Source organism: Erigeron canadensis, chromosome 3 (assembly GCF_010389155.1).
Source record: "Erigeron canadensis isolate Cc75 chromosome 3, C_canadensis_v1, whole genome shotgun sequence".
NCBI lineage: Eukaryota > Viridiplantae > Streptophyta > Magnoliopsida > Asterales > Asteraceae > Erigeron > Erigeron canadensis.
The window spans coordinates 46340886-46365621 of NC_057763.1; the positions used below are offsets into that span (position 1 = coordinate 46340886).

The 24736-nt window shown below is 35.8% G+C and overlaps 4 protein-coding genes and 1 pseudogene across 4 annotated transcripts; 1 reads left to right on the top strand and 4 right to left on the bottom strand.

Annotated features, from left to right (window-relative positions):
• Positions 1 to 690: 690 nt before the first annotated feature.
• On the top strand, positions 691 to 10665 carry LOC122592247 (annotated as a pseudogene).
• A 570-nt stretch (positions 10666 to 11235) lies between these two features.
• LOC122594190 (epoxide hydrolase A-like) lies at positions 11236 to 13194 on the bottom strand. Its single transcript, XM_043766659.1, has 4 exons — positions 12761 to 13194; positions 12327 to 12494; positions 11958 to 12193; positions 11236 to 11599 (listed from the first exon to the last, which is right to left on the bottom strand). Exons 1-4 carry the CDS (start codon positions 13046 to 13048, stop codon positions 11347 to 11349), a joined length of 945 nt encoding a protein of 314 aa, XP_043622594.1. The 5' UTR covers positions 13049 to 13194; the 3' UTR covers positions 11236 to 11346.
• Positions 13195 to 13629: 435 nt separating this feature from the next.
• Positions 13630 to 15518, bottom strand: LOC122593301 (bifunctional epoxide hydrolase 2-like). Its single transcript, XM_043765693.1, has 4 exons — positions 15115 to 15518; positions 14767 to 14934; positions 14304 to 14539; positions 13630 to 14035 (listed from the first exon to the last, which is right to left on the bottom strand). The coding sequence occupies exons 1-4, from the start codon at positions 15400 to 15402 to the stop codon at positions 13789 to 13791; spliced, it is 939 nt and encodes a 312-aa protein (XP_043621628.1). The 5' UTR covers positions 15403 to 15518; the 3' UTR covers positions 13630 to 13788.
• A 389-nt stretch (positions 15519 to 15907) lies between these two features.
• LOC122593302 (AB hydrolase superfamily protein YfhM-like) lies at positions 15908 to 17667 on the bottom strand. The gene is made up of 4 exons (XM_043765694.1): positions 17288 to 17667; positions 16941 to 17108; positions 16580 to 16815; positions 15908 to 16250 (listed from the first exon to the last, which is right to left on the bottom strand). Exons 1-4 carry the CDS (start codon positions 17573 to 17575, stop codon positions 16004 to 16006), a joined length of 939 nt encoding a protein of 312 aa, XP_043621629.1. The 5' UTR covers positions 17576 to 17667; the 3' UTR covers positions 15908 to 16003.
• Positions 17668 to 18553: 886 nt separating this feature from the next.
• LOC122593303 (epoxide hydrolase A-like) lies at positions 18554 to 22274 on the bottom strand. The gene is made up of 4 exons (XM_043765695.1): positions 21942 to 22274; positions 21388 to 21555; positions 21010 to 21245; positions 18554 to 19022 (listed from the first exon to the last, which is right to left on the bottom strand). The coding sequence occupies exons 1-4, from the start codon at positions 22227 to 22229 to the stop codon at positions 18758 to 18760; spliced, it is 957 nt and encodes a 318-aa protein (XP_043621630.1). The 5' UTR covers positions 22230 to 22274; the 3' UTR covers positions 18554 to 18757.
• Between the last annotated feature and the right edge of the window lie 2462 nt (positions 22275 to 24736).

Here is a 24736-nt window from a genome sequence, read left to right on the forward strand (position 1 = left end):
TTCTTGAATTAAAAGTACACTGTAAGTTCTTTCATTCACCCTGTTCTTGAAATAAAACCCAATTTTATTTCCCTTCTTGAATCAAGAAACCCTGTTCTTTCGTTTATTTCACCAAGAATTTCTAGAAAATAAAATTCTTTTTTATTATTAGTAAGCAATTCCCATTATATCTGTTTGCTTATTGTGTTTCTTTAATAAAGCTTTTAATTATTCTTATATTTTTACAAATTTCGTTAATTACACCAAGAATTTCTAGAAAATAAAATTGGGTTTACCATCTATAGCCAAATGTGGGCCCCCATGGAGACGAAAGATTCTTTCCGGAAACAAATTTGGGTTGTAGAAATAAAGTTCTTTTTTAATTATTTATTACTATTTTTACATTAAAATTCCTATTATATCTGTTTGATTATTGTGTTTATTAATTCTTTTAGTTGGGTTATAAAAAAAACCCAAGTAAAGCTTTTAATTAGTTTTTTTTTTTAAAAAGATCCGAAAGTTATGGGTTTAGGAATGCCCAAAAGAAAAAAGAAAAAAAAAAAAAAGAGGTTTCGGGCCGAGTGCAAACCGGGTCAAATCGGGGTTGGGTTTATTTTCGCGGGAGAAAAAAGGGTTCACATTTGACCAAAACATAATTGTGTAAACATACCACATTGTACATTCAATAATGTGAAGTGTTTTGATATGCAGATGGCAAGCACAATCAAGATTTTCAAGCCTCACATCGAAGCCCCAGTTGCTACCGTGATTGTGGATCGACATGATGCGATCCATGAAATTAAAGGCAAATGTGAAAAGCAAGTACAGATACCAAGATATCGGCAGGGACTGATACATAACGGAAGATATGTGCATGATGATGAGTTTGTTGAGGATCTGAGTATAGCTCAAGGGAGTAGAGTGTTTGTGGTTTTGTCTTATGAAATGACGATTTACTTGCGGATGGGTCTGCGCAATGGAGAGTGGAAAAACTGGACCTTAAAGGTAAAGCCAACGACTACACTGGGTGAGCTTGGAGATATCATTGAAGAAAGGGCTAAAGCAGAGAAAATTGATAACTTCCGATTATGTGCCTTGCATCACATTGGACGACCCATTGGTGACAATCGTCTCCTGGACCGAGACATGAGCTACTTTCACATCTATAATGGGGACAGATTACATATGTTAGATTTACCTAGAGGTAACATACCTGTGTTGGTGATGTGGCGTGATACACAGGAAAGGTTTCTAGTAACAGGAACAACCACGGTCGATGAACTAGCAAAACTGGCAATGGATGCCTTTGGAATATCAACCGATAAAGACCTCCAGTTCACATACGAAGGCCGCTGTTTAAAGAGATGTGATAAGCTTGGAAAGTTTGGCGTTAACAGTTGCTCAAAGATCGAGATATACGAACCACCCACCACCGAAGAGGACTACTTTACACTTACCATCGAAATCAACCATCACCCTGGTCAATCGATTCTTCATATGGATAAAATCAAGGCCTCCACAACAGTGCTGGAGGTGAAGAATCTTATATTAGAGCGTACGGGCATTCCGCTGCCTATTCAGGCTCTACACACTCCATTGGCTGTGCTATTGAAAGATGACAGCCCACTTAGTGCATATTATGTCAAACCAGAATCCACCATTGAGCTTACGGTTCTTGGGGTAAACCTAGGGTGGAAACACCCGATGGGGAGGATCTCACTAACGTATGGGCCACTTATCATGCCACCATTCACAATCTCAAGAAACTGGTCGCGAAGGATGTGGACATCCCCTTTGAAGACATGGTTTTAACCCTTGATGGGTTTGAGCTTCAGGACGGTGATACGCTGGCTCAGAGCAACATCCATTCAGATTTGACCTTGGTGTGTACCCACAAACAACACTATGTTCCTTCACCTTGATGGTTTGACGATTTTGCAGATTGTAGAAAGAGTAAATGGTTCGCAGATGACAAGAGCAGAGCAGAGAGTAAAGGAAATATAGTAGCTTTAGTGTCGTATAGAAAGAGTATAAAACATGGGTCTATTAGATATATTTGAGTGTCGTATAGAAAGAGTATCCAAATGGGTCTAGTTTCTTTTTTCTGAAAGTTTAACATGGGTCTAGTAGAGTGTTGTTATGACGTTTGCACAATGTTTCATGTCCTAGCTTGCATTTTATATACGTGTGTGTTTCTTTTATAAATAAAAGTTGTCAATAGTTTTTCTTTCTTTGATTAATTTGCTATGTTTAATGTTTCTTTTTATTTGCACAACTTTTTTTTACAAGTGATGATTAGTATTCACGATATATGGTTTTTGACTTCTTAGTAAACTTGATGTATGCCCCGTATTCAAGATAAGTTTAGTTTTTGTTATAACGAGAATTTAAATAGCCGTGCGTAACATATTAGTTGCATGTATAATGTTGTCGGCTATTCAAATCGGTAATGAAACTCAAAGGTTAGGACATTAAAATATTGTTGTGTACTTAAATCAAGTATGACCACACCCAAGCAATAGCAAAACACAGCTGCAAAATGGATCGAAACTGATACAATACCAGTTCCAAACAACACCTAAAGAGCTGCAAAAACAGCTCTCAAACAGCAAATACTCCTAGACAATACCAAAATAACGACAAAAAACACAGGAAGAAAAAAAAAAGGAAAGTAAAAGGGCTGCCAAAAAACAGCAAATAAAGCTCCAAAAAAAAATAAGAATAAAATGCAACAAACCATAATGTAAGCAGAAAAACATAGCCGAAAGTAACATCTCTTTCATTTAAACCAAGATAAATCTTTCCTTTTCATCAGAAAGCACAAATTCAGTGCTCATGTATCTACCATGGCCGTTGTTGTCCCACTTTCGACATATCTAAACCTTTAGATGTGAAGTATGAGTAAGCAGTTTCCATTGAGATGAAGAGTTAAGGGATGTCAAACCAAGAAGCATCTGATTTGAGCTTGTCTCTTCTTCCTAAGAAACCGGGTATGATGGTCTGCATGTCTGTACATTTTGCATAAGCATAAAACCAGTTAAAGTTAGTGTTGGATACATCACATGAAAATCCGACCAATTTACATATGAATAGGCCGATTTGACATATTTTAATCTCATACATATACATAATGAAAAGCATTCAAAACATGAATGAGTCAAATGAGTTGAAAAGACGGTGACAATCATTTCCCAAAAATTATTTTGTGATAAAATTTGGTCCAGTATTTATAAACAACGCATAGTTACGATATCTTACAAAAGAAAATGGCATCAAGGGGAAGCATCTACTTTGGCACACACAACTTGAATCTAACTAATTTTCTCTCTAATAACCTTTCCCTGTCCCTCTCTCTATCACGCCAATCCCGGTCTCGATTGGAAGTCGAGTGATGGAAGTCGCTGTTTGGGTTGGAGTGAACCGAGTGTTGGAAATTAATCGTTTATTAAGTGGTCTTTTATTTGTCAATTTAGGATGCATAGAAATAAGCTATGTAGCACCGAAACGGATACGGCAAATGGGCACAAGAACGATACGGGAACAGGGAACGGCAAAACTAAAAAATTTAGGATACGGATACGACAATGAAAAATTTTAAAAATATAAAAATATATTGATTTTATATAAAGAGAGACTTGAAACTTGAAACTTGTGAGATTATGTATAATTCTATATGTATAATTTTATAATATATGTTTGATGGTGACCGGTGATCACGGATTAAATTTTTACCAATCAAATTTGGAATAGAAAAAGCTTATAATTATCTCAATTGTATAATGTAGTTGGTTTGTGTTTGGGGGTATGCGTAGTCGCAAGATGACAATCGTTTTTGGAATAAAAAAAACTCACTGAAACCTCAATATTAATTAGATACGGTATGGAAGTTTCACAGAAACGTTTCGGTATATATGAAAACTTTAAGGAAACGTTTCTTACGTGTTTCGTACGAGTTTCGGTTCCCATGGAGTTTCCGAAACGAATACGCCGACCTGTTTGAAGTTTCGGTGCGTCGTAGGAAATAAGTATAAGTCTTCACGTGGGCATTGGCCATTTCATGAAGATTTATTATTAATTAGTAGTTTTATTATTTGATAGTTTAGTCAAGTGGAATGGGTAAAAGGCTTTGACCGAATTCTATGGAAGTGTACGTTTGAAAGATACACGTTTAGGAGCAGTAGCAATTTCATTGGTTCTAGTAGTTATGCACGTTTCCATTGTAAGGCGATCTATAGTCCAGCAGTTTATTGAGTAATACAAGCGTACTAGGGCGCGTTTAGTTCGAGAAAATGTTTTCAAGTTTTCCATTTCTAGTTTTTTAGAAAATGAAAAAGTTTTTCATTTCTAAAAAACTCTTGAAAATTTTGAAAACGCGTTCAAAATAAAAGATGAAATTTTCATTTTTCCATTTTAGAAAACTAGAAAACATGTTCAAATTCACTTGTTTTCTAATTTTAGGTTTATAAAAGGTTTGAAAAATAGAAAAGTGAAAACAAAAACTGAAAAAAACAGTTTTCTAATTTTAGTGCAAAAGTTGGAAAGGGGAATTTTCATTTTCTAGGAAAACTTTTCTAGAAAAATACAATTTGAACGCGTTTCTTGTTTTTCATGTTTTCTTGGAAAATGAAAATGGAAAACAGGGGAATTTTTTTGAACTAAACGCACCCCTAGCTTTTTCATTTTCCTTTATTATCTTCTCTGCCATTTTATATATCTTAAGTCTCTTATATAACTACATATACAAAACAGAAAGGTTTGAGTGTATAAATCTTGGGCCTGAATCCTACACCGAGTCGCTGTTCCTTTGCCATCTTCTTCGTCTCTTCCACTTTCGAGTTTTTTCTACTGGTAAAATTATATGGTCATTGAACTATATCTGTTATATTGTCAAATTCGCACTTCATTTGCCTCTGCGTCACCAATCTTTCGACAGCCTAATTCTTGTTATATGGTCTGCAAGGATGGTATTATTTAGGCATGAACTTTGAGCCCGGAAACCGAAGACCCAAACTTGACCCGCCCAAAACCGACCAGGCCCGGCCAATAACCTAAATGTTTGGGCTCGAACGAAAACCAAAGGATCAATATCGAAAGATTGTTGTGATATATTTAAACGTATGTATGTACGTATATTTTTTTATATAAAAAAGTCGATTTCCATATAAGTATGTATGGTCATTTCCTTTACTTGATTGTAATGGTGCTTGGTTTCCGTATAAGTAGCTTGTTACTTTATATGGTTGTTTTGGTGCTGTGCTATTGTGCATGGAAATTTTTGTGAATTTGTTGTTTTGGCTTTCTGTCAAGAGGCCTGATCGTGATGTGTCAATATTACATGCTTCGTCGATCGCGATCTAGATATTATTCAAATAACATCAAATTTTGACACGCATTTAAGTATCCGCCATGTCAAGGTATTGGGGCTCAAAACCCGCAGAAGGCAACCCCCATACACCGTCGAGGTATTGGGGCTCAAAACCCGCGGAAGGCGGCACTGAGCAGTTACTTTTTTTTCCTAGTAGAGATAGAAATAGAGGTATATAAATTATAAACAATTACTCGTATTAAGCTATTGTTTAACAACTAGTATTATTTCAAATATTTTGTTGTTTTAAGCCATGAAGTCATGAAAGGCATTGAAAGCTGTGTATCAAATATCATTCCCGGAAAGAAAAAAATAAACCGACCACAATTTGGCGGGAAAATTTTATCCCCAAATTAAAACAACTAGGGTTTTTTCCGAAAATCCATTTTCAATCAAGCCATCTAACCAAAAAATTCACTTACTTGATCTATATATAGCCAATTCAATTAAGCTTCCATTTTATGCAAATTGAAAAGAAAAATATGAGTAAAGAAGAAGAAAATAATCAACATCAACTTAACAAGATTATCATCATCATCTTTATCAGCTTGTACAAACAAACCTGTAACTTTGACACTTTCTGATCTTCTTGTGTTTAAAAATCCCACAAATTTTGATGATTTGATTTCCGCTTTACCCGGAAGAAAAACCCAAATTCTTGAAATTTTACGCCTTTTGGGTCCGGTAAATTGCCCAGTTTCTCCCTTACGGTGGGTCATCCACGGGTAAAACGAGTACCGTCCTTGAGGTTTTTTGATACTTGAATAGGCCATTTGTGTATTCTAGTTGCAGGACTTGTTACAATGCACGCCAACTGTTTGAGAATATACTTGACCAGTTGTTGTTGTTACATAGGAAATGTCAAAGTAATGGGTACTCGAGTAGTGCGAAAAGCAGAGTGATTTTGTTAATCTTTTGAAAGGTGGATTGTAGGGGTTAGTGGAAGTATGGCTTATTTGGTTTTCGATAGTTTAGAGCTCGTTAGAGATTGGGATAAAAGCCGTACTATATTGCCTCTTTTGTTTAAGCTTCATGATATTTTGAAGGTTAATGATGTTGGTTTTGTTTTTATTCGTAGCTCGTCGCTTGATACTTATCATTCGGATACTGGTTTTGTTGATCCTATACCTGTTTATTTCCCTGATTATACTGAAGAGGATCTTAGGCAAATATTTTTGAGAAACCAACCGAATTTGAAACTGCGTTCGGCTTTTCTTGAGTAAGTGATATACTGTACTTCTTCATGTCTTCTTATATGTTCTAATATATGATATGCTCTACATGTATTGTGATTTATGAAGTAGATAGCAATGTATGAGTTTTGATTGGCAAACTGCTACTTTCTCGAGCTTGATATGCTACTCATTTTTAACAAAATTTGAACCAAATTTGTTTCTAATTGTTGCAGCTCTGAAGGTTTTTACACAATATGATGTGGCTTACTCATTCCTTTACAATTATGCACAGTTTTAAATGAGTGTTTGGATTCATGATTAACTTGAGTCACATTGATCAATTTGAGTATTTTTGTATAGATGATTATGATTATGATGCCATACTTATTGATGACAAAATTTATAGACTTGGAGAGGCATGTAAGAAGTTGCTTTTCTATATTGTAACTGACTATTAAGATATTTGTAAAGCTACCTGCCTATCTCTGATTTGAGCATCTTATTATCTTATTCCAATTCTTTAACATTTAACAGCGATTTTGAAATGGCATAATGTAGTTCTAATAACTAAACTTGCATTGTTCTATTGTGTTTCAGAGGTGGATGGATGGTTACTAAAAGTTTGCTTCTTTTGTTCATGGGTCTTATGTTTTGACAGTGTGGTGTTGAAGCCTTTTTGTCGAGTAACGAGAAGGCTGATGAGCTATCTACTGCTTTATCACCATTATACAAGAAATATTGCGAGCCATTAGATAATTTGAGTGTTGTCCCTAATGAAGAAATAAAGCGAAAGTTGTTTAGCTGCTTTCAGCCTCATGTTGCTCCTGCACTGAATGAGATATTCAGAGTCACATCTCAGCCATCTATAGCAGCGGGAGGCAAAGACAAATTAAAAAAGAAGAAAGTTGGAGCTTCTGATTCTATTGATGAGATAGACTTCCATATGTCTACTTCTGCAAAATATCTTCTCATTTCTGCATTTATTGCGTCCAGAAATCCGGCAACCCTTGATGCATCATTGTTTGATTCAACTGGAGGTCCGGCCAATCAAAAAAGGAAGAGAAAGTAAGTGGTTAACCAGTGGTTATTTCTCATCTCCAATTTTATTATCGTAGGATCTATATTAAGAATCACATTACAAAAGTAGGACCCGTGAAATGGAAATGTATAAATGATTCGTAAAGTTATGAATTTTGATATAATCATATAAGCAATACTTAGACTGATTTAAGTAGTTAACACTTAATGAAAAGCATGAAAGTTTTGAAGTTAATTGTGATAACCGTCTTTTAGCTCAAATTTTGGCTTAACAATGAAAGAAAGTCATTAAACTTTTGTGGTTGTTGTGAAGATATTTTTTTAAAGTACTTATTAAAGGTATCCTGACAGTTTATGAACAATTTTATTATTTTCCACCTATAGAACATGGACTGTGATATATGTTACCACCACTTACTGTTATCTTGTTTTTAGTTCTGTTTGTGTGGCCCAATCTTTAACTATGCTTTCCTGTACAGGAGCTCTGAAAAGTCAATGGATCTGAAGGAGGCTGCAGAGCAAGAGCAGTTCATGAAAGGTCCTGGAACTTTTCCATTAGAGAGGTTGCTAGCTATATTCCAGTGTATCACATCAGTTGAAGAATATTCACTTGAAGGAGAAGAACCACAAGAAGAAACAAGTTCAGGTTGTGACGGTGGAGAAAACCGTCTTATGTCTGACCTTCTCTTGCAAGTATCAAGTCTTTGCAGTGCTAATTTTATAACCAAAGGTGGAAGCTGTCCGCTAGAAGGTTCAACTCGATACTGGTCAACGGTTAGCGAGGATTTGGCCTTAAAAAGTAATTTTCTTAAACCTATTGCTATGATTCTTCGTAAGTTTGTTTATAAGTTGTCGGTTGTGTTAGTTTTCTTCTCTGTTCAGGTGGCAAGGAGCCTGAAGTTCCCGCTTTTTAAGTATTTGTACAGAAGATAGTATGCTACAAGAGGATGCTCTGGTTATTTTGTTTGCATCAAAGGTCAGCAATAGTACTATGAGGTTTATGTATCACTTTATGAAATTATATGAAGACCATTATCTCTTTGTATTGTTCGCTACAAAGCATGTCCTAATTATCTTTAGAAAAGCTACAATTTCCATGACGTGTTTGGTCAAAGATTCTTGTTGTTTTCCCTCATCGATAGAGTCCCAGAGACCTTTATATGTTACCACTAGGATGTCATTCTGTGAAGCATTTGGTGTCTGGATAGTAATCAACTATCATTGGCTAACAGTATTATATTTTGTTCTGAAGGGCACTGGCCTAACAAAAATATGCCATGGGCATCTCTAGTAATGCCTCCATAACCTCTTCCTGTTTGGAGGATAAAAGATGGAGGTGTTCATGTCCAACCGTTACTCCAAAACTATGAGAAATCCATTTTTCATCCGTATTTGGAGCATACTATTCATTCATACAAGAATTTGATTGATCATTATAATCTATTTCTTTGTTATTTTAACCCATTATTTTACACCTTATGTTTACAGAAGATGAAATATTTATACACACACACACACATGATTTTCTTTGATATTTAGTTTGGCTATAAACTAAAATCTCTGTTAAAAAATGTTTTTGTTACAGAATAAGAAGTTGATACAAATTTGTAGATATTCTTACTAATCGAAAAAGAGACAGAAATTTGGGTAATATCTGCTGAGTTAATAAAATAATGTAGGTTGATAATTATTTTGTTTTGAGGTTAGACTTATCTTTGAACTTGAAATTGATGTGATGGTACTTCGTAAAGAATTTGGATTCCAAGATACTGCATTATGGCTTAAAAGATTGGAAATTTGCCTTTTCTTATCGACTGGTGTGGTGTTTGTTTCATGTGTGTGTGTTTTATGAGGACGTCTTTGTTTAACGTAATGAGTTTAGTCAGAATTAACGTCACCATATGAAAATAAAATGTATGTCCTTAACTTTTAAAGTTTCAGTTCAGTGCCTTGGAGTCCAAATTGATAACAAAGCATGATCAAGTGAAGATTGCATCTCAATTTCAACGATAAACACGGTTTGAACTCAATATTGTCATAGGAAGTACATTAGTTTGCCAATTCAGCATTATGTTCTACCCAATTCTGCGTCAGTTTCTTGTTCGTTCTCTATCTATCTATCCATCAAAACTCTAAGTTTCAATTTCTTTTTCTGTTCTGTAATCATTTAAATCTGAATTGGGATAAGCTTCTTTATGTTTCTCTTAATTATTTATACCCAAATCTGCGTTAGTTTTGTTATATATCATTTTGGAATGGGGGTGAGACATGGTTCTTCTGTTGTTGCTCATTAGTGTGCCTCTTTGACAACTTCAATCTATGTTGGATACTGTTGTTTACTATCTGATTTAGTGATTTGTTTGTTCAGAATTAATGTGTGTATTACCTTGAAATTGTGTAGCTTTCGATGGAGATAGCAGTTTCGTCTCATCCTTACTGATGGTAATCAACTGATTTACGGGTTTAACTTCTTTGCGTTCAACACTCATCCTTCTTTTTGTTGTATTTGAATATTATATGCTTACAGGGGTTGTTCTTTAAATCTCAAGTGATTGCGACAAATAAGCTTAACATCAAATGCAAGGATTTCCTTCGGGTAACGAAGGACGGTTCCAAAAGACAATTGATGTCCAGGGGTGGCCTTTAATGCATGTGTTTCAAGTTTGAGCCCGTTATTGGTTTGCAAGGAAACTGCATGTATTTTGCGGGTTCGGTTCGTTCAGTCATGGCATTAGAAGTTCAGCAAGAAACGTAGCTAAATAATGAGCAAACTTAACAGTCTCTTTCTCAATGGGCGAGTTCTCTAGTAGGTGCCAAAACAACCGCATAAGGCCCCCCTTCAGTAATAGGAGGCAACCTAGTTATATAAGTCAACAAAGGAAGCACAAAAGCAGCAGTTTTACCCGAGCCAGTCTGTGCAACCCCGATAACATCACGCTGCTCAAGACCAAGCGGAATGGCAGCCATCTGAGGGGATGTTTTGGTTTACTTTCGATCGATGGAGAGAGAGCGATTGTGATAAATTTATATGTATGTATTGTATATATATTTTTTTGAAAAGTCAGTTTCCATATATATAATTCTCTAAGTTTGACTTGGATTTGGACTTGGACTTTTTAATTTCAATTAAAGAGTAACATTTATTTAATTTAACTAATTAATAAAGCCGTGAATATAGAACTTGCAACTTTTTTGCTCTTTGTGTCCACTTTGGAGTCTAATCATCAAACAAGGATACAATCTTATGTTTGAAAACTTGATATACATGCTGCAGTCAAGCTGTGCTCCGTACTACAATTTTGGGTCATATAGAAAGCAACGTAAGTGTACACATATATATCTATTATAAAGCAAATTCACCTTTGATTTTTAACATTGAACTTAAAATTTCAATATTGATTTTAAGTTTCAACAATGTATACTATCTAATGCATGATGTACCATACATCATCGTCACATTACATTAATAACTTTCACTACCGGCGCCACCACAACCACCACCAATCTCCGCCTCCACCACCACCCTTCGCCGCCGTCACCACCCGTCACCTCCATTACACCACAGCCACCGCCCGCCACCTTCATCACCGCTGCAACGCGCGGATACGGTTCTCGTTTATTTAAGTATATACTCCGTATTCAATTAGGTGAAAATAAAACACGTGATACTCGAAAACGTGGTAAATAAAGCAACTTTTTATGAGACCTTGTTTCTGAACAACGTATATGGGGACTTATTATCGACCATACATTATCCAATTGAAGTGGGAATGAGTTGAACCCATGGGATTATGAGCAGCTATGCTTATGGAGGAACCCGAGAATTAGATTGTTTACTTTGTCAGGGAACTGTTCTTGAATGAAATGGCTTCCTTCCGGCACGTATTCTATCTCTAGATCCGTCGCAAACTGTGTAACCATTCCACTCTTTAGGAAATCTTCCACCCCCGGAAACTTCAAAAAATAATCCATCAACCCTATGATTAACAACATTGGATTCCTGATTACAGGATCTGCTATGTTATATTCTTCGTCTGGTGACCTAAAACAACATCATTCACAAGAAACTAAATTCAAATACTGTTTGGACAGAGTGTGTATGTAATGTAGGAAGCATCCCAAATCCCAAATCATTTATAAAAGCATAAAATTTGTTCAATAAGATGTTTTTTCCTCTTAACTAGTTTAATTTGAAGAAAAAATGTATTTAGAATCAACCAAAGCCAATAGTCCAATACTAACTAAAAGTCACACATATTGACTGAAAAATGTTTTGACCCATTGTCTAACTAGCACATTGCCCATTATACCACCTTTAGCTATCTGGGTTGATGGTTCTAACCCGTGAGGCCGTGACTATCCAAAGACAGCAGCATTTGTGGTTTTGGTCACCTACTTACCTGTAAGGAACTTTAAGTGGATTAAGAAAACCAGTTTTTTGGTAAAGGGCTTCATAGGCCGAAAGATCCTCCTCCATGAACCACGACGGTAAAGGGGCAGATGGGTTGACTAAATCCATAATCTCCTGGTTTTCACCAGAAATTGGAATTTCACTTCTAGAGAACAATATGTATATGTTTCGCAGGACTGTTCTCACATCAAGACGGCCAAAATCAGCTTCGGCTCTTCCAGGTTCCTGGCAGAAGAGATGGTTTGTGGTTTAATAGATTTGAAAATTCAACAATCATATAATCACTTTGAAAACACAATTTCAATCCAAATGAAAGTATAATAATATCAAAAAGCTGGCTTTCTAATTGAATCCGTACCCTCCATCTATTGATATAGAAACCTTCAGGCAGCTCTTTGTGGTACGTACGAGGTTTGAAGGACCTATGTGGTACACCAAGTGATATCACCACGGCTACTCTTGTGGGGTAGCGGAGTGCAAAGAGGAAAGCTGGCCTAACGCCAAAGTCTTTGGCAACTACAGAAATCTACATGGAAACAGCATGAAAAGCTCTCATGATCATATTAAGTTGGTGACCAATCACTAAAACTAATATATGGAACATTTGCAAGATAAATTGCTTTGAAAAAACACATATCACACAAAATGGTTATTTATATAGAATAACTACAGTACTCTCTTAATTGTCTCTAAGTACACTATTTGACTTTTTATTAAGTGACCCTAACCATGATCTATAAAGCAATATTTTGAAAAAATATAAGGTAAAGAATCCTGTCAAGTAGTATCTACCTTATGGATGCCTAGTGAATCAAGGATTGCGAGCAAATCATCAACGAGATCAGCAAATCCAGATTGGTGATTGTCTGGAGATGGTTGTGAGAGTCCATAGCCTCGAAAGTCAAGAGCGATAGCTCGGTAACCGGCATTGGCGAGGGCGATCATCTGGTGGCGCCAACTGTACCATATCTCAGGGAAACCATGAAGGAACACAACTGCCGGAGATGACTGGCTACCCATCTCGGCTAAGTGAAGCTTCAGTCCGTTGACTTCCACATACTTGTGCACTATTTCATCCATTAACTAACTAACTAATTAACTAACTGCTTTTTCTCTCTTCAATTGTGGGTTGTTATGGACATTAAAGAGTGATCTGATGTAGAAATCTAGTGTTAGAGAGATGGTTTTAAAAATGGCCAGTCATAGGATACCCTTCTGTTAGATTCTAAAATGTCAAATCTATTTTTTGTATTAGAGAATATTGCACAACTTACTTTATTTTATATTATTTGATCAAAATACTCATTAAATCTTTAAAATTTGTTTATATATGCATATCATACTTTTATATAAATTTCTAAGCTTTTTTTTTTTTTTTTGAATACCACCAAACTCTTAGATACTGAAAAACAAAATTGCTCATTAACTTTCTAAATTGTTCCGATATGATTATTAAAAAAGTTGAACAATATTCGAAAGTTGATGAGATTACATGGTCGGTTTTGAGTCACAGATGTTAAAAATGATGAATTGACCATTCTTTTACCCATATTTGTACCTTGACTCAACAGGTATGCGTGAACAAATAACAATCTTCAAGCTACCTTTTTTTAGGTATCAGTTTTCGTTTAGGACCCAAGAAGCATATCAAGGCTTTTACCTTTTACCACACAATACAACACATTAATAGCATAAACAAGTTTACTCAACAACATGATACATAAAACAACCTTAATAGGTTTTTTTTAGGATGAGCTTATTATGAAGCATACATCATCCTAATGAAGCAATAGTAGTTGAACCCACAAGATCATGCACGATCAACAATGCTTACTGAAGAATGCGAGAATTAGCTGGTTGACCCTTTCCGGAAACTGTTCTTGAACAAAATGGCTACCTTCTGGCACATATTCTATCTCCAAATCCGATGCAAAGTGTTTAACCGTTCCACTAGTTATGAAATCTTCTATTCCTGGAAACTTCAAGAAATAGTCCTTCTCTCCCATGATCAGCAACATTGGATTCTTAATTACAGGATCTGCTAAGTCACATTCTTCTTCCAGTGACCTAATGCACAAAGGCTTACCGATTATTGCAGAAATGGAAATTCCTATGAGTTTACTTACAAATGGGCCAATTTACATTATGCTATATTGGTAAAAGTTAAGCAGGCGCCAAATAGGGTTAAACATGCCAAACATGTAATTTTTACTGCCCGACCCACCCACTTTGTCACCTCTGACTTTTTTGGTTTGTGGTAAGAACTAAGAAACTGCAGAGTGCAGCCTTTTACCGACTCAAATTACCTGATGTGATATCTTGTGTTTTTAGTTACCTGTAAGGAACTTTAAGTGGATTAAGAAAACCAGATTTCTCATATAGAGCTCCATAAACAGAAAGATCATCCTCAGTGAACCATGGTGGTAAAGGTGTATCTGGTTCAACTAGATCCATTATCTCTTGGCTTTCGCTAGCAATAGGATTTTCGCTTCCAGAAAACAAGATGTATACGTTTCGTACAACAGTTTTTGCATCAAGACGGCCAAAATCAGCTTCAGCTCTTCCGGGTACCTAGCAAGAAGAAAAGTATTGATCAAACACTCGCAGTCATAACAAAGCGACCCATTTGCTTATAAGTTGTTTGATGGAGGCTAATCTAATGATACTAATCTAACAAAGAAACAAGTTAAATTAGTGTCTGAAACATTTTCAATGCGTACAATGATACAATCTTTATACTGATGTATTATAGAAGCTAGATTAGTATTAAAGGTAAAATGATCTTTGTATCCACATACCCTCCATCTGTTTATATAGAAACCTTCTGGAGACTCTTTTAGGAATGCAAGGCGTCCAAAGGGCATAGGAGGTATACCAATTGATATAACTCCAATGACTCTCATGGGGTAGCGAAGTGCAAAGATGCAAGCTGGTCTGGCCCCAAAGTCTTTTGCAACAATAAAAACCTGCAAGCAACACAATTAAATTGAGAGCAAAGTTTATAACCCAAGAGATAAAATGATCAGAAATCAATGTTTTGTAGTGTCAATAATCATAAACTCTAAGTTGATTCAGGTAAAAACATATATAAAATTTAATTAATGCCCATCAAATTTAAGCATTAGTTGATATATACATATATATACCTTATCAATGGCAAGGGAATCAATAGTTGCAAGAAGATCATCTACTAGATCGGACATACAAAATTTGTCTGTCTCTGGAGGTGGGTCTGAGAGTCCGTAGCCTCGAAAATCAGGAGCAATAGCTCTGTAACCAGCATTGGCAGCAGCAATCATTTGGTAGCGCCAAGTATACCATATTTCAGGAAACCCATGAAGGAACACTACAACCGGAGATGACTGGCTACCAAGCTCCGCTAAGTGAAGCTTCACCCCGTTGACTTGCACAAACTTATGCACTATTTCATCCATTGTTACTTACTAGAGTTCTATTCAATATTCTCAATTAAGTCTTAATCTAATATATAACATATATTGGTGATTTTAACAAGAACAGAAAACAGTCAAAATGGCACACCTCAGTAATAAAGGTAGTGTTATCACTTTTGTGGCTACTTTTGTTGGCATCTTGTCCACTTATTATTGTTGTTGTTTTCTGATCCAAAATAGTACTAATTGACAATTACAAGAATTGGACCCATTTGGTATTTCTTTTCAGAAATGCTTATTATATGCTCCGCCTGCTTTTCCTTACTTTAATTTTTATGGTAAGCAAGTCTTGCGAAGCTTCCAATATTATGACGAAAGAGGCTAACGGAAAAGGTCCAAATTAATCGAACGAAAATATTAATGAATCATGGTTATGCTTGTAAGTTTTTTTTTTTGTAGTGTTATAGGCGCGTTGTAGTTTGCTTATAGCTGTTTACCTTGCAATTTCTCAATGAAAAAACACATTGTAATAAAAGAACACAATACATAAAGTGATAACGCAACTTCTCAAATCATGACCTTATTTGTTAATCATACATTATTCAGATAAAGCGATTGTGAAGTAGAGTCTACAGGAGTATCGTCATTTATGCTTGTTGAGGAATGCGATAATTAACTGGTTAACCTTGTCTGGAAACTGTTCTTGAACGAAATGACTCCCTTCGGGCACATACTCTATCTCCAAATCTGATGCAAAATGTTTAACCATTCCACTCTTTATAAAACCTTCCATTCCTGGAAACTTCCAGAAATAATCACTCTCCCCCATGATCAACAGCATCGGATTCTTAATTACCGGATCTACTATGTCATATTGTTCTTCCAATGACCTGATTAACAACACATTTCAAAAGAAATTGAGTTCAAGTGTGGTTCAGATAGCAATTTCAAGTAAATTACTTCAATACGGGTGGGTTCTAGTTATGTTTTATTGCTAAGTTTTGAATGGGTAATACTATTAAAATTAATTTACTTCATATTTTCTTAATGGTAACACCCTAACTGCAAATTAAGACTTTTTTGATTAAAAAGATTACTTTGGGTCAACCCAATGATTTTGCCTATTTAAACCCATACATATACTATACTTTGTTTTGTTAGAACCCGTGACCTACTTACTATAGACTAAAGCTGATGTATTGTGTACTTGATTAATTACCTGTAAGGAACTTTAAGTGGATTAAGAAAACCAGATTTCTCATATAGAGCTCCATATGCAGAAAGATCTTCCTCTGTGAACCAAGAGGGTAAAGGTGTAGATGGGTCGACTATATCCATGATCTCTTGGCTTTCGGTTGCAATTGGATTTTCACTTCTAGAAAACAAAATGTATATGTTTCGTACGACAGTTTTAGCATCAAGACGGCCAAAATCAGCTTCAGCTCTTCCGGGCACCTATTAGCAGTAATCAGTGATTGCTCAATATAGTGGTCATAACAAATAAATTCATTCACTAATAAGCTAGTTGATCCATGCCATGTTATATCTATAGTAATGCACATTAATTTCTTTGTACCAACCTGCCATCTATTGATATAGAAACCTTCAGGCAACTCTTTTAAGAAGGTAGGGGGTCCAAAAGGCGTATGTGGTATACCGACGGATATAACTCCGATGACCCTGGTAGGGTAGCGTAGCGCAAAAACACAAGCTGGTCTAACCCCAAAGTCTTTCGCGAGTAGGAAAATCTACAAGCAAGCAACATTATATTGGTCATCAAAGGATACATATATAAATACAACATAGTGTACCATATTACAGTTTTACAAAGTAATAATGTGCTCTATAGGCTGAAATAAACCAAAAAACATGTACAAATTATAACAATGAGATATAGCTAATTTAAGCATTAGTTAATATAATGTACCTTATCAATGCCAAGTGAATCGATGATTCCTAGAAGATCATTAACGATATCGGAGTACTTAAAGTTTTCGGTCTCTGGGGGTGGATCAGAGAGACCGTAGCCACGAATATCAAGAGCTATAGCGCGGAAACCAGCACTGGCAACAGCAATCATTTGGTGACGCCAACTATACCATATCTCAGGGAAACCATGGACAAACACCACCACTGGTGATGACTCGCTACCAATCTCGGCTAAGTGAAGCTTCAGCCCATTGACTTGCACAAACTTATGAACTATTTGATCCATTGTTACTTTACTTGAGTTCACTTTAATGTCAATTAACTCTTTGATCTAATAAATAATAATGGTGCTTTTAACAAGAAAAAAGTCAACGATATTGATGGTGCACCTCAGCCTCAGTGTTAGGTGAACTCAAAACAAAATATTGATTCCCAAAAGATCCATCTTGTCATTACTTTCATTCATTGGTCACTATATAAAAAATAAAAGGAGTATCTTAAGTTTTAAAATAGTACGAGTAATATAAATTCTGATGTACAAAATAATAAATTTAATGATTTACTTAAGAAAACATTATACTTGAAGAACCAATGTAGTAATAGTTTAGGTGGCCCTTTCTATTGTCTGCTTATTATTTACAAGTACTTATAGACAAATATTACTAGGTAACCTTTTAGGCTGTGCACCAGTAATTTTTTTAGTAGATTTTTTGTATAGTCATTGAGCTACATAAAAGTATAAGTAATGGATTCGAATAATCATCTCTGTGGCAACCTCCAGCCACGGATTTGATTTCCAGATTTGTCACATATTTCTTGACCTCTCCACGCTTCAGATGTCCTTCTATTCCAGCGAATTTGGTCGAATAATCCTTTTCACCCATGATCACCAGCGTCGGAGCTTCGATTGTCAAATCATTCAGATCTTGCTTTGGATACTCAAATTGCTCTCCAAGTGACCTACACGATTGAAAAAATCATATGGAACAGAAATCAAGGTTACGAAAACTGAAGGGGGAAGTTGAACATAGCATGACCAACAAGCTCTCTAGATTCCTTAACTATAGTTTGGGCATAAACTCAACAATGACCCTGTACTTCTAGAATTACTTATCACAATATAAAAACAAGCAAAGAGTTGATTTATATCTTTCTTGACAATATGCATCTCAAAGTAGACCAGAAAAGTTTTTCAGCTTTTATATGTAGTCTCTTACTTTAACAACTTACCTTAAGTCAGACACAACAGAGCCGCACACGAATATACAACGCATACAACATTACATATATATAATCATATATAATGGTATTTGATCCAATACACAAATCATGTTTACAAAGGCTACATAAAACCTTTTGTAGCATGGTTATTGACACGTACATTTTGGTGACTCTAGGCTACTTGAAAACACAGGATTCAAACTCAAGATCTTTAGATTAAGTGCTCAACCAGAGATCCAGCCAGCCACTAATATTTGTTGCGACTGAGAAAATCGACTAGGAGTTGGTTCACCTGATCAGGAGATTGCTCATGAACAAAATGAGAACCTTCAGGCAAGTATATGATTTCCAGGTTAGGCACATACTTTTTGACCTCTCCGCTCTTCAAGTAGTCCTCCATTCCAGGGAACTTGAGCACGTAATCTTTTTCACCCATGATGAATAGTGCTGGAGCTTCTACTTTCAAATTAGCAGGATCTTGTTTAGGATATTCAACAGCCTCTGTGAATGACCTGCAGCATGTTGGAATTAATTTTACCATAATGAACAAATCACAGCTATGTATGATAAATTTGCTATATTATTATTATTATTTTTTGAACGGTAGGTGGGAAGGACGTTCCATCGAGCTGAGCAGTGACATCCAAACGGGCAGTATGCTCAGGGATCGAGGCGCCTTACAACCGCTGGAAAATCCCAAAGGGATCCCATTTTTGCGTCCAAGAGGTAAATGCCCGAGGTCAATGGGGAGCCAAGACTCGATCCCATGACCTCCAAGCCGACATCCCCTCTCACCAAGTCCCCAAAAGGGGGCCCCAGCTGGCCACTACGCCGAAGCCTCATGGTTAATTTGCTATATTATTTTTTTTGGGTAAAGGGTAGTTTACCCGGATGAATTATATATATCAACAAAACATTAAAAGGTTCAGGTGGCATGGTTGAATACCATACCAGCTATACGTACAAGCAAAAACACTAGCCAATCAATCCAAGAAGTGATATGTCACCCCAAAACTAGAGCCCTAACTAGCCACAAGTATGAACACAACTAACAACCAATATACATACAAGAGGGGTTAAAAATCAGCTACTCTTAAGAAGCGATCTTGGTAGTCTCCAGACAGCCATAGTTCTCTCGACCCTTGCATTCTTTTTGAAGCGTAAAGACAACAGCTTCAGGCGCACTGTTTCAATTATTACCTCAACCAAACGGTTTTTGGTTCTCTTCCTCTTTTTGAATAAGCGTGAATTCCGTTCTTGCCACAAAAAGTACACTGTAGCACCCAAAATCAGCTTTGAAATTACACTCAAAACAGAGTTCTTCTTTGAAAATGGAATCATGATGAATGATATCATCCCATTCCACAGCATGTTGATCCAAACCGGCTTTTATGTTGACCTCATACCACACTTGTCTAGCATAAGGACATTCAAAGAAAAGGTGAGAGTGTGAGTCTGATTGCATCTGACAAAACAAACATAACAAGACTGAAGGTGAAACCATATGTTGCAAGTCCCAATGTCTAAGCATGTCTTGCGTCTTGAGTTTTTTCCTTATTGCAAGCCAAAGAAAAAAAGAATGTTTTGGAATGCACTGACTGAACCACACAAGATGATACCAATTAACAATAATATCTCTTGGTCGTATGTCCTCCCAAGCAGCACCTACAGAAAAATCCATTAGTCTCCCAAGTCTATCTTTCCATTGAAGAACATCAGGTTGCTCCATCATCAGGATGGGAGGAAAAACATTTAAAAACAAAGAGTTCCAGGATGTAGGCCATGTCCAACAACCATTCTCGACAATGTCAGCAACTCTTGAATTGAGACTGAGACCCGCATTAGTAATCATTCTCGGTGTCACCCTATTAATTAGAGGACATGAATTATCCCAAAGATCATACCAGGCCGAGGCTGTTCCGCCATCCCCAAACTTATAAATAAAATGACTTTGGATTAGGGGCCTAATTTGCAACAATTTGCTATATTATTGATACTTGCAATTGTTGTTCAAGGAAATTTACAGACACTTTGACCCTATATATATACATATTGAAAAGACACTATGAAAGGGTGTGTTGCTTCACTGAAACGATGCCCAGTCTTGGTAACCGACAGTAACCGCCAATAACCGACGACACCCTTTGATGAATCAATGCGTCTCTTCCTTTTTGGATGTTTCTCTTGCCAAGAGTCACGCCTTTTCATTTTTTACATAATACATAGTGTACTTTCTAATTTGACATATTTAAACCAAAGTGTAGTTTAAGGGGGAATGTTGATCATTGTTAAACCAAAACTTTGGTTTAAATGTGATGGTGAAAAGAGTAAAGAAATGGTGATTCATACCTCAAAAACTAAAGAACTTTTTCTTAACATTTAGATTATGCAAAAGGCTCAGCTCGTTTCATATCAGTGAAGAGAGTAAAGATATGATACATGGGGAATTTTATCAGTTACAAATAATTGTTGTAATAGCTAGGGTCGACATGATATTACCTGTAAGGAACTTGTAGCGGTGTTTGAAATCCAGACTTGTCATACAAAGCACCATACACGGCAAGATCCTCCTCGGTGAACCAAGAGGGTAAAGGAGTTGATGGTTCCACCAAATCCATAATCTCTTGGTTCTCAGGGGCTATGGGTATTTCACTTTTAGAGAACAAAATGTAGATGTTTCTCACTACTGTTTTTGCATCAAAGCGCCCAAAATCAGCTTCAGCTCTTCCCGGTTCCTGATGACATTATTTACAATTATCATCAAAAGCCCCAAAAGCCTAGCTAGCTGCTCCAATTGGGCTCAGGGGTATGTATGTGTATATATATATATATATACAAAAAAACAGAGAGAGAGAGTCAAGGAAGCTGTGTACGTACCTGCCATCTTCGGATGTAGAAACCTTCAGGGAGTGCTTGATGACGGGTCAGAGGGCCAGGACGCATAAATGGCACACCAAGAGTTATAACTCCTGCAACTTTCTCTGGGACTAAAAGTGCTACGGAGTAAGCCACCATAGCTCCAAAGTCTTTACCGATTACAAACGCCTAACAATATATGTCCAGCCAAACATGACGACCAAGCTCATTAATTTGGTGTCCAATTTTTGGAACACAAAATTGGCAGACATCATAACATTTTGAAATCCATTAATTGTCTTTTTATGATTAGAAGGAGAAATCATTAGTCATTGTAATGGTCATTTTCTTGTAAATTTATTGTTGTATTAGGATGTCAACATAGTGATAGATGCTAGATCTTTATAAAAATTAAGCTTCTTTATTGACATATTTCTAAAATCTTAAAGGATGTTTGCAGAGTGGTTGATCTACTCTAACAATTACTCTTAACATATCGTACATAGTAGAACTATAAACAAACAGTCAAATACACACACACGCACACACACACAAATATGTAGTTGAATTAGTACCTTAGGAATGGATAGGGAATCTAGGATGGAAACAGTATCATTGACCAAGTCAACAAAGGATGTTTTTTCAGGTTGAGAAGGAATGTCGGACAATCCATATCCTCTGTAATCAGGTGTAATTGCTCTGTAACCAGCTTTTGCTACCCCAATCATTTGATGGCGCCATGTGTACCAGATCTCCGGGAATCCATGAAGAAATACCACCGCCGGTGATGTCTCTGGCCCTATCTCGGCTACGTGGAGCTTTAACCCGTTAACTTCAATGTATTTGTGCTTTATTTCGTCCATTCTTTTTCTCACTCCAAATGCCACGTACAAGCAAGAGTGTGTGTGTGTAATATTTAGTTCGTGGTTATAAAAAGTTAATTGGATAAGGTTAAAAAGGGCAAATTTGCCACTTTAAATATATCAAAAAAGTTATTTTGTCACTCCTTGTTCTACAAGGCTTTATTTGTCACTACATCTAATACATAGGTGCAATTTTGTCATTTCTTTGATGACTGGACTGCTGACTAAGATTTTGGAGTCCAACATGGCATCTTATCTAATCATATTCACCATATTTGATGCACAAACACATTAGCACACAATCCGTATTGCCTCAAGTGTAACTAATTCCAATGGTGACCATAACATCTTTTATACTTTTATGAACCAACAAATTTAAAGCCCCACAAACATAGCAGCAACATCATCATTTACAACCACACAACGACAATATCATAATTTCATAGCAGCAACATCATAATTTCAAAAGTCATTAAAATAACTATGTTCTCATAATTTCCATTACAAATTCATCTAACCATATTTCTCATAATTTTCACTACAACGACAACAACCACTATTTCTCGATGTCGTTTTGTTGCTTTCTTGTAGGCAACTTCTGTCTAAATGCCCAAGGTTAGTACGGTGCTACTTCCGATTTTAACGGGGATGGTTCTTGACTGGTTCATAATTCTGGCTTTAGGGATGGATCGTTCATGAGTTAGTTTTCTTTTCTTTCCTCGAACACTTTGGGTCGTTCTCTACAAACATGAATGGCATGAGATCATTATTTCCTAGTAATAGTATATTCCAAGCAGAAAATAGGAATATGGTTACCTTTCCGGGTTGAGAACCAATCTCATTTGCAGCAATCCCCATTGGCATGGCAGGTCTTGTTCTCCCGAAATATTGTTGCTTAATTAGTCTTTGTCCAAATGTGGTTGTCATGTTGCGCAAAAGTACAAATTTGCGACATCCGTATTTTCAAGTTTGCTAGCCTGTATTTTCATGTAACCACCCATTGGCCAGAGATATTTCACTAAACCTGTTATGCGGGGCTGAGAGTTTGTTCCAAGGTCTTAAGTTCGAGCCTAGGTAAAATTCACTTGTCAGAAAAGCTATTATATTTTTATGAAAAATGATAAACCTACAACAAATTTAATCAATTTACAACAACACTATATATAGTTAGTAAGACACGTATATTTATTGTAGATGATTAATAATTATAGTAGATATATTACTCTAAAAATAGAATGGTTATTTAATGTATACCTATGACTAACAAAGTCCTATTTTTAACTAGTTACGTATGTCTAAAAAAGATTATAGGAGTTAAGTACGAGATACTACTTTACCTAAAATAAAATTAATAACGCATAATCAATTCATGGGTGGCGTGTGGTGTTGAAAGTAATAGGCTTAAGGACTTATGCTGCCTCCGGTTTAGAGTTGCTGCTATTATGATGTGTGCGATTCAAATTGGTTTGATGATTTTGTAAAAAATATTATAACTAAAAAGTATACTTTCATTTAATTTTTTTTCTGTGTGGTACACAAACAACGTAATTATAAACATAAACTATATCACTAATTAGAATAAGTTTTTTCATCATATTAGATAAAGCCGTCACTTTATGGAATCAATTCAGGTTCGATTTTTACCAAAAGCAAAAATTATTGAATTGGTTAAACTACCTTGACACTATAATTACTGGAAGTTATGTGAGTACAAATTTAATAAATAAAATCAAGGCTTCTCATCAATCTATCTTTTTTTCAAGTACCTTTTGTTCATAGTGAATTGAGTTATATTAAAAAATAAATAAATAAAGTTAACTGCTGGAAGTCATGATATCATACATATTAACTTACTAGATTTAATCTCGCGTTAAACGCGGATTTGTTAAACAATCAGAGGTATGTTGCACACAAAAGTGTTTGTCTTCAATATCTCTTTTGTAGTTTGCTAAACTCGGATTTGTCTAACACAAGTAATAGACTAATGGGTAGACATTAAAATTTTGACAACATTTTCCATGGAACATTAATCTTGCCATGCTCAAGTGTGTTTTTCAACATTATAATTGACATGAGTAGTCATTGTATACAAAGAATTCAACATCCAAGATATCTTTAGGAAGCTTGTTTATGTAATTGTAAAAGCATTTCTTATCCCCCAACATCACAGTTTCTTGGTCAACCACATCTCTTGTACATAGGGGAACCCATAAATCCTTCGAGTTCACTCTCTTCAAGCTTCCAGGACAATATCACTTTTGTATAGAAAAAATTTAAATCCCGTGTTAAACACGGGTGGAATAAAGAAAAATTTTTAATTTGTTTTTTTACACCCTTGTATAGAAGAAATAACCATGTTTTATTTGTTTTGTATGCGACAATAAAAATACTTCATAATGAAAACCCATATCTCATATCACCAACAGTCCAACATCTAATCGACATACACAACTAATATTCATAAAAGTAACAGATATAGATGTACAATTGGATAAAGAAGAGATATG